This window comes from Mobula hypostoma, chromosome 15 (genome assembly GCF_963921235.1).
Source record: "Mobula hypostoma chromosome 15, sMobHyp1.1, whole genome shotgun sequence".
Classification (NCBI taxonomy): Eukaryota; Metazoa; Chordata; class Chondrichthyes; order Myliobatiformes; family Myliobatidae; genus Mobula; species Mobula hypostoma.
The window spans coordinates 55005537-55020362 of record NC_086111.1 but is presented as its reverse complement, the minus strand read 5'-3'; the positions used below and the strand labels follow the sequence as shown (position 1 = coordinate 55020362).

The window sequence follows — 14826 nt, the reverse complement described above, 5'->3', positions numbered from 1 at the left end:
TGATCTCATGGTATTGCAGGAAAGATTCTAGCATAGATAAAGCAGTGGCTGATTGACAAGAGGTAAACAGTGGGAATAATTTCTGGGAATTTTCTGGTTGACTGCCGGTGACTAGTAGTGTTCCACAGGGTCTATGTTGGGACCAATTCTTTTTATGTCAATGATTTGGATGATGAAATTAATGGCTTTGTTGCAAAGTTTTCAGCTGATATGTGGATAGGTGGAGGGGCACATAGTTTTGAGGAAGTAGACAGGCTACAGAAAGATTTAGACAAATTAGGAGAATGGGCAAAGAAATGGCAGATGGAATACAGTGTCAGAAAATGTATGATCGTGCACTTTTGTAGAAGAAATGAAAAGGTAGACTATCTTCTAAATGGAGAGAAAATACAAAAAAACTGAGGCGCAAGGGACTTGGGAATCCTTGTGCAGGATTCCCTAAAGGTTAATCTGCAGTTTGAGTCTTTGGTAAGGAAGGCAAATAGGATGTTAGCAATTATTTCAAGCGGACTAGAACATACAAGCAAAGATGTAATGTTGAGACTTTATAACCATTGGTGAGGCCTCACTTGGAGTATTGTGAGCAGTTCTGGGCCCCTGATCTGGGAAAGGATGTGCTGAAACTGGAGAGTGTTCAAAGGAGGTACATGAAAAGTATTCCAGAAATGAATGGCTTGTCAAATGAAGAGTGTTTGATGGCTCTGGGCCTGTATTCACTAGAATTTAGATCAATGAAGGGTTATTTCAATGAAACCTATTGAATAGTGCAAGGCCTTGTCAGAGTGGATGTGGGGAAGATGTTCTCCTGTGGTGGGAGAATCTAAGACCAGAGGACAAAGAATAGAGGGGCATCCTTTTAGAATGGAGATGAGGAGGAATTTCTTTAGCCAGAGAGTGGTGAATCTGCAGAGTTCTTTGCCACAGGCAGCCGAGGAAGCCAAGTCTTGACGTATATTGAAGGCAGAGGTTGATAGATTCTTGATTGGTTGGGGCATGAAGGGATACAGGGAGAAAGCAGGAGATTGGGGTTGCGTACATACTTAACTAATAATTATATTTTGAACCTTTAAATGTGGTGAGAAACAAACAAACCCAGATCCTGCCCTCTATACCTGATCTCAACATATTGCTGCATTTCAAAAGGGATCATTCAGCGAAGTTTAAATCATGAACTTTTACCACAATAAATCAGCAAATTATTGTTAATCTTTGTTGTTTGTATAACTCATTCCTGTAAGCTATACAAGATTGATTTAAACTGACTTCCCTTCAAAGATAAACATTTAATATAAGAGTTACAACAAAGTAAGAAAAGTTAACCAACCTTAGTGTCTGACTTGAAGATGATTAGAAAAGATTCCATGTTTTTGTCTAAGAAGTTTGGTAAACCATATTTTGTCCTGGCCAACAGCCAGTGTTCAAACAGCACCAATTATGTTGATTAGTCATTCACACCAACATCTTTGGCATCCTACCATGCACAAGCAAGCTGCTGTGTGCTGTGCTTGCATATGTTTCATTAAGTGTCCTTCAACATTAATCAACTGGCTCAGAAATACTTTAGGACTTCTTGAACTCCTGAGTAATAAATATACTGAAAAAAATCTTTATTTATTTCAGGGAAAAGGAGCAATAGCAGAGTGATATTTTGGTAATAACAGAATAATTATTCATCTGTTTTTGAGCCTGGAGTGAAAATCCTTTACTTCCCAGAAAATAGGTGATCAATGCTAAACTCATGCAACTTTCCTCTCTTGCACAGTGATAAATCAAAGTGTGACCATTTAGTTAAGGAAATGTCTTAATTTAAGAAAACAGAGCATCACCATAGCACTAAGGAAGGGAAGATGAAAGGAGTTTCTGCCCAACAGCAACCAATGTCATTATAATTACAGTACAGAGAAGAGCACATGGCCAAGTGGTTAAGGAATTGGACTAGCGACCTGAAGGTCGTGAGTTCGAGCCCCAGCCGAGGCAACATGTGTTGTGTCCTTGAGTAAGGCACTTAATCACACATTGCTCTGCGACGACATTGGTGCCAAGCTGTATGGGTCCTAATGCCCTTCCCTTGGGCAACATTGGATGGAGAGGGGAGACTTGCAGCATGGGCAACTGCTGGTCTTCCATACAACCTTGCCCAGGCCTGCGCCCTGGAGAGTGAAGACTTTCCAGGCGCAGATCCATGGTCTCGCAAGACTAACGAATGCCTTTACTTTTACAGAGAAGAGGAGATAGACAACCAAGGACCATCAAGTGCAAGAATGACTCATAATGGTTCTTCTCTTCAGAATACATCTACAGTTACAGGTTGAGCTACCTCAAACCTCTTAGGTTGAGAGGTTTTGTAAAGCTAATTGAGCCAATACAAGAATAGCATAGTCATAGAACACTACAGCACAGAAACATGCCCTTCGCCCCCTCTAGCTTATGCCAAACTATTATGCACCCTAGCCCATTGAACTGCACCTGGACAATAACACTCCCTACATCTCCCATCCATGTACCTATCCAAATTTCTCCTGAATGTTGAAATCAAACCTGCATCCATCACTTCCACTAGCAGTTTGTTCCACACTCTCACCAGCCTCTGAGTGAAGTTCCTCCCATGTTCCCCTTAAACAATTCGCCTTTCAGCCTTAACTCATGACCTCTAGTTGTCATCTCACCCTACCTCGGTGGAAAAAGCCTGTCTGTATTTACCTTATCTATGTCCCTCTGTATATTTTTTTCAGTACTCTTTCAAACTGGAAAAATCTGGAGAAATTACTGAAATGTTCGTTCGCTGCTGTCGTTACTGCGTGGTCGGGAATCTTTCGGAGGGTAGGCCTCAAAATCCCCAGCCTTGCCTGCTGTTGGCAACCGAGATTGAGGTCGAATCATTCGGACAGAGATGGTGCTCAGTACTCGGTGTTGGAGAGCTGATCAGAGCTCGAAGTTTTCGGATGACTCAGAGTCAGACTGTGGTCAGCATGGCAGGGAGAGTTTTTCTTCCTTCTCCCGTCTGCGTGAGATGTGGGACATTTGAGAGACTTTTAACTTTTACTGTGCTCATGGACTTCTTCATCAAGTTATGGTATTGTTGCACTGTTTGTAACTATATGTTATAATTATGTGGTTTTGTCAGTTTTTTCAGTCTTGGTCTGTCCTGTGTTTTGTGATATCACACCAGAGGAAATATTGTACAATTTCTTAATGCATGCATTACTAAATGATAATAAAAGAGGTCTGCGTGTCTTCATAATCCAATCTTATTGTCATCTTCTTGCAAACCTGCACATAAGACTCCAAATAAGGCCTCACCAACATCTTATACAACTTCAACATAACATCTCAACTCCTGTGTTCATTGCATTGACTTATGAAGGCCAATCAACGCTCCTTACAACTCTATCTGCAATGCCACTTTCAAGGAATTATGGATCTGTATTCCCAGATCCCTCTGTTCTACCATAATCACCTTGCAAGACCTAACCTAGTTGTATTTGACTTACTTCGTTTCAACTTCAAAGTTCAAAGTAAATTTATTATCAAAGTTCATACATGTAACCCTGAGATTCATTTTTTTGCAGGCATGTTCAATAAATCCAATAACCATAAAAGAATCAATGAAAGACCACTGGGCATTCAACCAAAGTGCGAAAGACAATAAACTGCAAATACAAAAGAAAGAAAGAATAATAATAATCATAAATGTCTCATATACATTTTCAAAATTACAAGAATATTAAATTTTTTGCTGAGTTTTCACATTATCAAAGAAGCAAAATAGAAAGGATATAATATTTGACTGGCAATACCTTTGTGAATTGTCATATCCATCCAACCAACTCCTTCCTGCTGAAATCCATTCATATCATCAGTAAATGGGTAGCCTGCCTGTTGCCCAGCCTCCAGAAAAGCAACATGAAGAGGATGATTTGTCTTTCCCCGCGTTACGTGTAGTGGTCCGCTACCCCCTCTGTACTGGTCAGCCCCCAGTTCATGGCATTGTGCTTTCCTAAAATATGGAAGGCAGTGCTCATAATTCCATCCAGTGGCACCTTGCTTCTCCCAGCGATTGTAATCCTCTGCGTGCCCGCGGATATATACCATGGCATTCAGAGAAGAAGATCCTCCCCAAACGCGACCTCTTGGCCAGTACATTACACGGTTGTACATGTGTTTTTGAGCCATGGTGTGGTAATACCAGTTGTACTTATCATCACAGAGGTTGTATATCAAGGCAGCTGGCATGTGAATCTTCCACATCATCCGCTTGCTATTCAATAGCATATCTTTAGGCCCTGCTTCCAAAAGGAGCACTGAGTCGCTGGGGTCTTCAGAAAGGCGGTTTGCCAAGACACATCCTGCAGAACCTGCTCCAACTATTATGTAGTTGAACGCTGATGGCTTTGCAGAATAGGATTTAGACAATACGTTTGCATTCTGGTGCTGTATGAATCTACGTAATAAACTGCTTGCCACGTTCGCTTTTGTGAACTTAATTAATCTACTCATGGTTCTTGCTGCAAGCTGTGGTGTGCAATAGAGCGGCTCTGGAAGTATAGAAAACTCCTTCTGCTCCGCTTTATATTGGCTCGATGTGTTGGTCTTGGAGGCTTTTTTTAAATGGCTGTAGGTACAAAGTACGGCGATAAGTACTGGAATGGTTCATTCAAAACTGTTGCTCTTGACGATCTCAAAAGAGCGAGTCCCTGAGATTAAGAAATAAACATTACTCAGTAAACACAAAAAAAAAATCAAGGAAAACAATTAAACACAATACGCATGAGTTCAGATTAAACAGATACAACTGGAATTTGTAAAATATTTGAAACAACTGAATTTGCTAGCATTTCAAAGAAAGGTTTTTGGGAGCCATGATCAGTAGCTGTATCAAAAACAACCATTAAAAAGTTCAAAGTCAGTCTACTTGCTGAACTATGCAACAGACAGCTTGAGGCACACCCAGTAACTGCTGGCTGGCAATGGTCATTGAGAGATCTGAGTAACCAAAGGTCAGTGCTTGAATGATATGTGTGAGGTACTCATTGACATTTCATTTTACAGCACCTGACTCTGAATTCTATCCCCCTACATAAGCTTTACATTCCGATACCTATCCAATGAATTGCAAGAATGACAGCTTCTATAGTATTCACTTGCCAAACTTCAGTAAATTATTAATTTTCAACTGTACAGTTTAATTTGAGTTGTTTCAACAAAACATTTGTCCCCTTTCAACAAATTCTTCCAATTCTTCTTCAGACAGGTACTCAGCACCCAGATAACACATACTATCTTGCCTAAAAGATAATTATAAAGAAACATAGAAAATAGTATTGATCATTTTAAAAATCTGTCCCACCAACTTACCAAACAAGGAAACTACCTTCAAGTAATTTTAAAATCTTTCTTTTCCAAAACAAGGTCTAACCTTCAACTGAATGTGAGATCGCTCCTGCTACAGAAAGGGAAAATGTTACCCAGGTTTTCTGCGTTTTGGATCTGGACTTGGACTGTGGACTTTTTTTCAGTCTTATGTTTTTTTTTGTATTTCGTGTTTCTCGCCCAATCTTTCTCGTTTTTATGTGTGGGGGAGGGAGGGGGATTTGGGTGTCAATGTGCTTGTTCTGTTTCTTTTTCTTTTTTTGTGCTGGTAAGGGATTTGCGGGTTAATGGTTGTCTGCTGTTCTTTCCTTCATTTTGTGGCTATCAAGAAGAATTTCAGAGTTGTATACCTTGATAATAAATGAACCTTTGAATGTATGGTTCATTGAAGAAATAAGTAGTAGAACTGAGAGAGGCACAACCTCAGAATAGAGGGACATCCATTTAGAATGGAGACGAGGATGAGTTTCTTTAGTCAGAGGGTGGTGAATCTGTGGAATTTGTTGTCACAGGTGGCTGTGGATGGCAGGTCATTGGGCGTATTTAAGGTGGAGGTTGATAAATTCCTAATAAGTCAGAGCGTGAAAAGTTACGGGTAGAAGGCAGAAGAATGGGGTTGAGAGGGAAATGGAACAGCCATGATCAAATGGCAGAGCAGATTCGATGGGCTGAATGGCCTAATTCTGTAGGGTCCTGGGAAATGCTTAAGAACAGAGGAAGACTGGTCTACAAGCTCAAGGTCCAGAAAAAGACCTGCAGAGGTTTTCTGGGACCTTGGGTGTTATTCCACAAGCCCTTTTCATTGCCAGATAAGGTGATGTACAAGACATTTGATACAGGATACTTGCCTTCATTAGCCAAGGCAAAGAACTTAAGAGCAGGAGGTTATGGTACAAATTTACAAACTATAGTTAGACCACAGCTGTAAAACTATACAGGCAACTCTCACGTTTCAGGGATTGCCTTTCCTAAAAATAAATGTACTGCGATTTTCTGCAACACTGTTATTGGTCAAGCAAAACAAATTGAAAAAACTATTTAAACGCAAACAACAGGAATTCTGCAGATGCTGGAAATTCAAGCAACATACATCAAAGTAGCTGGTGAACGCAGCAGGCCAGGCAGCATCTATAGGAAGAAGCGCAGTCAGGACGAAGGGTCTCGGCCTGAAACGTCGACTGCGCTTCTTCCTATAGATGCTGCCTGGCCTGCTGCGTTCACCAGCAACTTTGATGTATGTTGCTTGAAAAAACTATTTTCTGTTCTTCCCACATAAATTCACAAGAGTGAATTCCTATTACAAGGGGTGATTGATAAATTCGTGGCCTAAGGTAGGAGTCAATTTTAGAAAACCTAGCACATTTATTTTTCAACATAGTCCTCTTCTACATTTACACACTTAGTTCAGCAGTCATGGAGCATACGGATCTTGGACCTTCAGAAAGTGTCCACAGCAGGGGTGATTGATGAGCTCGTGGCCTAAGGTAGAAGGAGATGAGTTATACAGGTCTCGTTACATGCACATGCAGTTCAACTCTTTGAGTGATTATGCAGAATGTTTGAAGTTAATAACTCATATGGGGTGATTGATAAGTTCGTGGCCTAAGGTAGAAGGAGATGAGTTAGTAACTTCAAACTTTCTGCATAATCACTCAAAGCATTGACCTGCACGTGCATGTAATAAAAGCTGTATAACTCATCTCCTTCTGCGGTAGGCCACGAACTTATCAATCACCCATGCTGTGGACACTTTCTGGAGGTCCAAGATCCATATGCTCCACAACTGCTGGACTAAATGTGTAAATGTAGGAGAGGACTATGTTGAAAAATAAATGTGCTAGGTTTTCTAAAATTGACTCCTTCTACCCTAGGCCACGAACTTATCAATCACCCCTCGTACATATTACAGGATTTTTGGTAGTGACTCGTGAACTCAGTACGGGTGAATTTCAGTTTTCTGAGGGGACTGGCCTCCAGGTTAGAGAAATTGATGTTGATCCCATCAGGCTAGAGAGCACCAAGATGAAATTCAAGGTGTTGTTGCTCTAATATATGTCTCACCTGAACTTGACAGTAGAGGCAGAAATGTATGTCAGTGTAGGAATGGGACGTGAAATTAAAATTGCCCTCCACCCTCAGATTTCTGAATGCTCCGTGAATACCTTTATTATGTATTTTCTTGTTGCACTGGGTGTTCTGTTATTTATAGTCATTTTATGTCACTGCATTGTTCTGCTGCCAGAAAACAAATTTTACACCAGATACAACAGTGCTCATAAACCTGATTCAAACTCCAAGATTGCTGGCCACTGGGAGATCCTGGCCGCAGACAGAGCAAAGGTGCTTGTAAAGCGATCCCCCAATCTGCACAGGGTCTCACCCATGTCGAGGAGGCCACACAGGGAGCACCAGACACAATAGCGATACTGACGGGTTCACATGTGAACTGCTGACTCACCTGTAAGGAGTGTTTGGGCCCTTAACGGTGGTGAGGTAGCACGTGTAGAGGCAGGTTTACGGTTGCAGAGATGTGCCTAAAAGGAATGTAAACATTAACATTACTTGTCACACGTATATCGAAACATACAATTAAATGTGCGTTTGCATCGATGGCCAACACAGACCGAAGGTGTGCTGGAGGAAGACCACAGGTGATGCCATGCCTCGGGTGGCAACATAGCATGCCCACAACTTATTAACACCAACGCCTTCGGGAGGAAATCGGAGTATCCAGAGGAAACCCACACAGTCACTGAAAGAACGTACAAACTCCTTATAGACGGTGGCAGGAAGTGAACCCTACGCTTCTGATCGCCAATGTTGCAAAGCGTTATGCCCACTGTTATTTTGTACGTGGGGAAGAATATAGTGAGGCCAGACGTGGAAAATGCAGGCGATGCGAGTGAAGGCTGCGTTGGTAGCAGTGAAGGGGAAAACTTGTTTGCTGGAGAAAATAAGAGGGCCTCTCAGATGAGAATAGATGTGGGGGGGGGGGAGAGACAGAAAAACTGAGAGAATGGAATAGTCTTATTGCAAGTGACAGGGTGGGAAGAGGTGTAGTTAAAGTGTGAGTCAGTGGATCTGGAAGAAGTGTCAGTAGATAATCTGTCTTCAGAGATGGAGACAGAGAGATCAAGAAAGGAAAGAGGAAAGAGAGGCATCATAGATGGCCTACATGAATTTGAGAACGGGGTGAAAATTGGTGGCAAAGTTGATGAAGCAGATGACACTTGCATCAATGCAGTTGTCAATGTAGTGCAGAAAGAGCTGGGAGCATTAATACCGTCGGCTTGGGACATGGATTGTTTTGTATAGCCAATGAAAAGGCAACTGCAGCTAGAGTCCATGTGAGTGCCCATGGCCACACCTTCGATCTGCAGACAGTGGGAGGAACCAAAAGAGAGTTGTTAAGCATGAGTACCATTCTGCCAGATCTGGTTGGCTCTGTTGTCTAGAAGTCGAGAGCCCTGGGCCCTTTCTCATGGTGGATGGAAGTGTACAGGGGCTAGAACTATTAGTAGAGCCATCAGTTGGAAAGGCAAAGGTACCCGAGGCAGCAGTAGAGTAATTTAGAACATACAGCACAGTACAGGCCCTTTTGGTCCATGATGTTGTATTGACCTTTAACCTATGTCAAGATTAATCTAACCATTCCCCCCCCCCACATTGCCCTGCATTTTTCTTTCATCCATGTGCCTATCTAAGAGTCTCTTCAATGTCCCTAATGTATGTGCTTCTATCACTAACCCCAACAATGCAGTCCAGACACTCGCCACTCTCTGCGTTAAAAAGCCTACCTCTGACATACCCCCAGACTTTGTACTTAAAAGCAGGTCCCCTCATATAAGCCATTGCCACCCTTATAAAAAGGTGCTGGCTGTCCACTCTATCTACGCCTCTTAAATTATACACCTCTATCAAGTCTACTCTCATCCTCCTTCGCTCCAAAGAGAAATGCCCTAGCTCGCTCAACCTTTACTCTGGACATTATTTAAGATTGCTGGTTATTAACATAAAAATTGCTAGTCAGAGGGTAGATACAGTGATATCATGGAGGACAATTGGAATCTTTCTTATTTGACTAATGCATTTATAGCACGAAAAGTCTAAGCTAGAATTTATGATTCATATGCTCCTGGTGGAATCAAGTTTCCTCCCCTCTCCGATTTCACCCTAATCCCTCCCTCAGCTTTAGTTTTCCGCAGTCTCCTTTCATGGCCACACGATTTACTCTGGTGCCACAGTTATGTTTCAGGCCATTAGCAATCACCTTCTATCTCTGTCAGATGTTGCTGATCGGGAATCTGTTCACGATACTGCTATCGTTAAGGACCCCTACGCCCCCCACGCAGAGCATGCCCTGTTCTCATTGCTACCGTCAGGAAGAAAGTACCGGAGTCTGAAGGCACACACTCAGCGATTCTCAGGAGCAGCTTCTTCCCGTCTGCAATCCCATTTCTAAATGGACATTGAACTCATGAACACCACCCCGCTACATTCTTAATTTTTATTTTGCACTACTAATTTAACTATTGAATACCTGCTGTACATAATAATAGAGCAATATATATATTATACACACATTTACTGTAACTCACAGTAGTATTCTCTCTATTATTATGTATTCAGGTATTCAGAAGTGATGGGTTGCACCTGAACCCGAGGGGGACCAATATTGTCTCGTGCAGGTTTGTTACAGCTGTTGGAGAGGGTTTAAACTAATTTGGCAATGGGGGTGGGAACTGGTGTGAAGGGACTCAGGATAGGATGGAAGGTAAAAAAGCAAAGATAGCATGCAGTCAGACTGTCAGGAAGAGCAGGCAGATGATCAGCAAAATTGCAGCCAACAAGGTGAGTATCACTGCATTAGAGATGCAGAATCAAAAAGGGTAGCAAATATAGTATTCAAAGCATTATATCTCAATGCAAGGAGTATAATAAGTAAGGTGGATGATCTTGTTGCACTATTGCAGATCATCAGGTATGAGGTTGTGGCCATCAATGAATTGTGGCTGAAGGATGGTTGTAATTGGGAGCTGAATGTCCAAGGTTACACGTTGTATTAGAGGGATAGGAAGGTAGGCAGAGCAGGTGGCATGGCTCTGCTGGTAACGAATGGCATCAAATCGGCAGAAAGCTGTAACACTGGATCAGAAGATCTTGAATCCTTGTGGGTTGAGTTAAGAAACTGCAAGGGTAAAAGGACCCTGTTGTCAGTTATATACAGGCCTCCCAACTGGGATGCTGGGATGTGGACCACGTATTACAACGGGAAATATAAAAGGCGTATCAAAAGGCCAATGTTATGATAGTCATGGGAAATTTTAACATGCAGGTCGATTGGGAAAATCAGGTTGGTAATGGATCTCAAGAAAGTGAGTTTGTTGAATGCCTACAAGATGACTTTTTAGAGCAGTTTGTCATTGAACCTACTCGGGGATCAGCTGTACTGGATTGAGTGTCATGTAATGAACCAGAGGAGATTAGAGAGCTTAAGGTAAAAGAACCCTTAGGAGACAATGATCACAATATAATTGAGTTCGACTTGAAATTTGGTAGGGAGAAAGTAAAGTCTGACATAGCAGTATTTCAGTAGAGTAAAGGAAGTTACAGAGGTATGAGAGAGGAGTTGGCCAAAGTAAATATTTCAGTAGAGTAAAGGAAGTTACAGAGGTATGAGAGAGGAGTTGGCCAAAGTAAATTGGAAGGAGGTGCTGGCAGGGATGACAGCAGAGCAGCAAAGGTGTGAGTTTCTGGGAAAAATGAGAAGGTGCAGGATAGAAGTATTTCAAAAGCAACGAAATACTCAAATGGCAAAATAGTACAATCTTGACTGACAAGGGAATTCAAAGTTAATGTAAAAGCAAAAGAGAGGACATACAACAAAGCAAAAATTAACGGGAAGATAGAGGATTGGGAAACTTTTAAAAACCTCCAGAGAGCAACTAAAAGAATCATTAAGATGGAAATGATGAAATATGAAAGGAAGCTAGCAAACAATATCAAAGTGGACAGTAAAAGCTTTTTCAAGTATGGAAAAAATAAGTGAGATGAGAGTTGATATAGGACCACTAGAAAATGAGGCCGGAGAAATAATAACTGAGGACAAGGAGATGGCAGATGAACTAAATGAGCATTTTGCAACAGTCTTCACTGTGGAAGACACTAACGGTATCCCAGATATGAAGGGTGTGTGGGAAGAGAAGTGAGTGCAGTTACTTTTACAAGGGAGAAGATGCTCAAAAAGCTGAAAGACCTAAGGGTACACAAGTCACCCACAGCAGAGGAACTGCACCCTAGGGTTCTGAAAGAGAGATAGCGGTAGAGATTGTGGAGGCATTAGTAATGATCTTCCAAAAATCATTGGACTCTGGCATGGTGCCAGAGGACTGAAAAATTGCAAATGTCACTCCACTCTAAAAAGGAGGAAGGCAGCAGAAAGAAAATTACAGACCAGTTAGCCTGACCTCAGCGGTTGGCAAGATGTTGGAGTCAATTGTTAAGGATGAGGTGATGGGGTATTTGGTGACACAGAACATAATTGGACAAAGTCAATATGGTTTCCTTAAGAGAAAAGCTTGCCTGAAGAACATGTTGGAGTTCATTGAGCTTACAAGTCGGATGGGTAACGGGGATGCAGTGAATGTTGTATACTTGGACTTTGAGAATGCCTTTGACAAGGTGCCACACATGAGGCTGGTAACCAAGAGCCCATGGTATCACAGGGAAGTTACTGGCATGATTAGAACATTGGCTGATTACTAGGAAGGAGCGAGTGGGAATAAAAGGATCCTTTTCTGGTTGGTTGCCAGTGAGTAGTGGTATTCTGCAGGAGTTGGTGTTGGGACCACTTCTTTTTATGTTGTACATCAATGATTTAGATGATGGCACAGATGGCTTTGTTGTCAAGTTTGCAGATGGTATGAAGATTGGTGGAGGGGCAGGTAGTGTTGAGGGAACAAGTAGGATGCAGAAGGACAGGCAGATTAGAAGAATGGGCAAGAAAGTGGCAAGTGAAATACAATGTTGGAAAATGCATGGTCATGCACATTGGTAGTAGAAATAAATGTGCAGACTATTTTCTAAACAGGGAGAAAGTCCAAAAACCTGAGATACAAAGAGACTTGGGAGTGCTTGTGCAGAACACTCTAAAGGTTAACTTGCAAATACAGTTGGTGGTGAGGAGGGTAAATGCAATATTAGCATTCATTTCAAGAGGTTTTGAATACAAGTAGTGTGAACAGTTTTGGGCTCATCATCTGAGATGTGCTGGCATTGGAGCGGGCCAAGAAGAGGTTCACAATGATGATTCTGGGAATTAAAGGGTTATCATACCAGGAACATTTGATAGCTCTGGGCCTGTACTCACTGAAATTTAGAAGGATGGTGGGGGGGAGGAGAGGGAATCTCATTGAAATCTTTCGAATGTTAAAAGGCCTAGACAAAGTAGAAGTGTTAAGGATGTTTCCCCTGGTGGGGACATCTAGGATACAAGGGCACAGCCTCACGATTAGAGGGGCGTCCATTTAAAACACAGATGCGGAGAAATTTATTTAGTCAGAGGGTGGTGAATTTGTTACCACAGACAGCTGTGGAGGCCAGGTCGTTGGGTGTATTTAAGGCAGAGCTTGACTGGTTCTTGATTGGACACAGCCTCAAAAGTTACGGGGAGAAGGCTGGGGAGTGGGGCTGAAGAGGGGAGAAAAATACCATCAGCCATGATTGAATGGCGCAGCAGACTTGATGGCCCAAATCTGCTCCTCTGTCTCATGGCATTGCATTGTAGTGCTACCCCAGAGACGACAAATTTCATGACATACGTCAGTGATATTAAATCTGATTCTGATCAAACAGATGGTTAGCTCTTTCACTAGAGATTTCACATGCCAATCCGTCCGGTCTGCAGTGTGAATGTTATCTGCAATATTTCAGCCAATGTCCAAACTCCATACTGTCTGCAGACATGATCTATTTCACCCTATGAAGGATTGAAAATCGGACCAACAGCTTGCTTAAAAGGGTTTAATTTGGAAAACATCTAGAAAAGGGAGAAGCTGAAGGTGAGATCAGCACAATTTGAGGCCTGTGCAAATTGGGGCTTGGCCTCCAGTGATAGAGTAAATAAATCCAGGCAAAAATCAAGAATTTTAAAGTAAAGGAACAGAAACGCCAAGTCTGGAGAACTCGGCCAGTATTTGTGCAAAGAGAAACAAGGCAACGTTTTGAATCAGTAATTAATTCATCCTCGGTTCTCAAACATTAACTCGTTTCTCTTTCCACCGGTGCTGCTTGATTGGCTGAGTTCTTCGGGAACTTTGTTCGTTTCGAATTTCAACACCTTTAGTGTTTTTTTGTTTCCTGCAAAAATTAAAAGATATTTAAGAGCGCAGAATTAAACCCAAAGGAGGTAGTGAGCACAAAGTTCGGACGGCCTTGAATAGGATTGAAATTAATCTGGGAATTTAGACCAGAAACGTGAACTGTTCCTTTTTTAAAACCGCGGATAGTTCCTGGCCTTTTAAAGATTTCCAGGATCTTCTGTCTTTAATTAAGAAATGTTGTTTTACCAAAATAGAAATGGAGTTCACAATCCACTCGAACCAGAGATAATCGCTGAAATCTAAAAGGACAGTACAGGTGGCGCTGAGACCCAGCCCGATTATCATTCCTCTTCTCCTTGTAGGCCCACGATATGCTAACCTCCACATCTTCCACCCCACCGACAGCACTGCAGCAAATGCACTTTAAAGCTGTATTTTTAAACGCGCGACGCAACAAAGGTTTGAGTTTGTGTTGGGACTCCCCAGAAAACCGCGTCGGCGGTTAAAGTGCAAAATCGTGGCCTGTTCGTCGAGAGTCGAGGCGCTGCAGACTCTGCAACTTGAAACTAGTTTTGGAAACTTCAACTGGTGTCGCCTTTTCCATTGCCACCACTCCCCCGCCCACTCCGGCAACCGTGCGGTCAGTAATTCTCTCTCACCTTTGCTGACAGCCCTGTTTCCTCGCTATCTGGTCACCCTACTCGTCCCTTCGGATCTGCGGTCGCACGCCCCAGCCGATCGGGTGGGATCCCGCCGGGCAGGTACCATCAAGTGGAGCGGGGATTTCGGACCGGACTAACTCAAGGCTATGCTTAAAATCTGGCTAATCCCCCTCCCCTGCGCTGAATACGTCCCACTGATTGTCACCCTGTCACCTCACTTCCTCCTTGACTCTGCGCCAGGAAGTGTTGAATTCACACTTTAATTTGCATATTATTCCCTCTCAGTGTCTCCCAGAAAGCCACAGGAATCCTGCATTAATAACGCGGCCATAGCGCCTTCCCAGTTTGCACAGCGCCTAGGAAAGTCCCCTATTACCCCGTGGGAAAGTTGCTCTGGGCATCGGCAGCCCACACAAGGTAAGGTAACCAAACTGAAACATACCCAGGGGCAGAATAGGTGACCAAAGGAGACG

The 14826-nt window shown here is 42.5% G+C and overlaps 1 protein-coding gene across 1 annotated transcript in view; it reads right to left on the bottom strand.

Annotated features, from left to right (window-relative positions):
- Positions 1 to 14577, bottom strand: part of chdh (choline dehydrogenase) — a 53045-nt gene extending 38468 nt beyond the window's left edge. The window contains exons 1-3 of the mRNA XM_063068093.1: positions 14351 to 14577; positions 7829 to 7904; positions 3798 to 4694 (exon numbers count right to left, since the gene is read on the bottom strand). Coding sequence (XP_062924163.1) covers positions 3798 to 4497 — 700 coding nt within the window. The 5' untranslated portion in view covers positions 4498 to 4694; positions 7829 to 7904; positions 14351 to 14577. The remainder of the gene's footprint in view (positions 1 to 3797; positions 4695 to 7828; positions 7905 to 14350) is intronic.
- Positions 14578 to 14826: the final 249 nt, after the last annotated feature.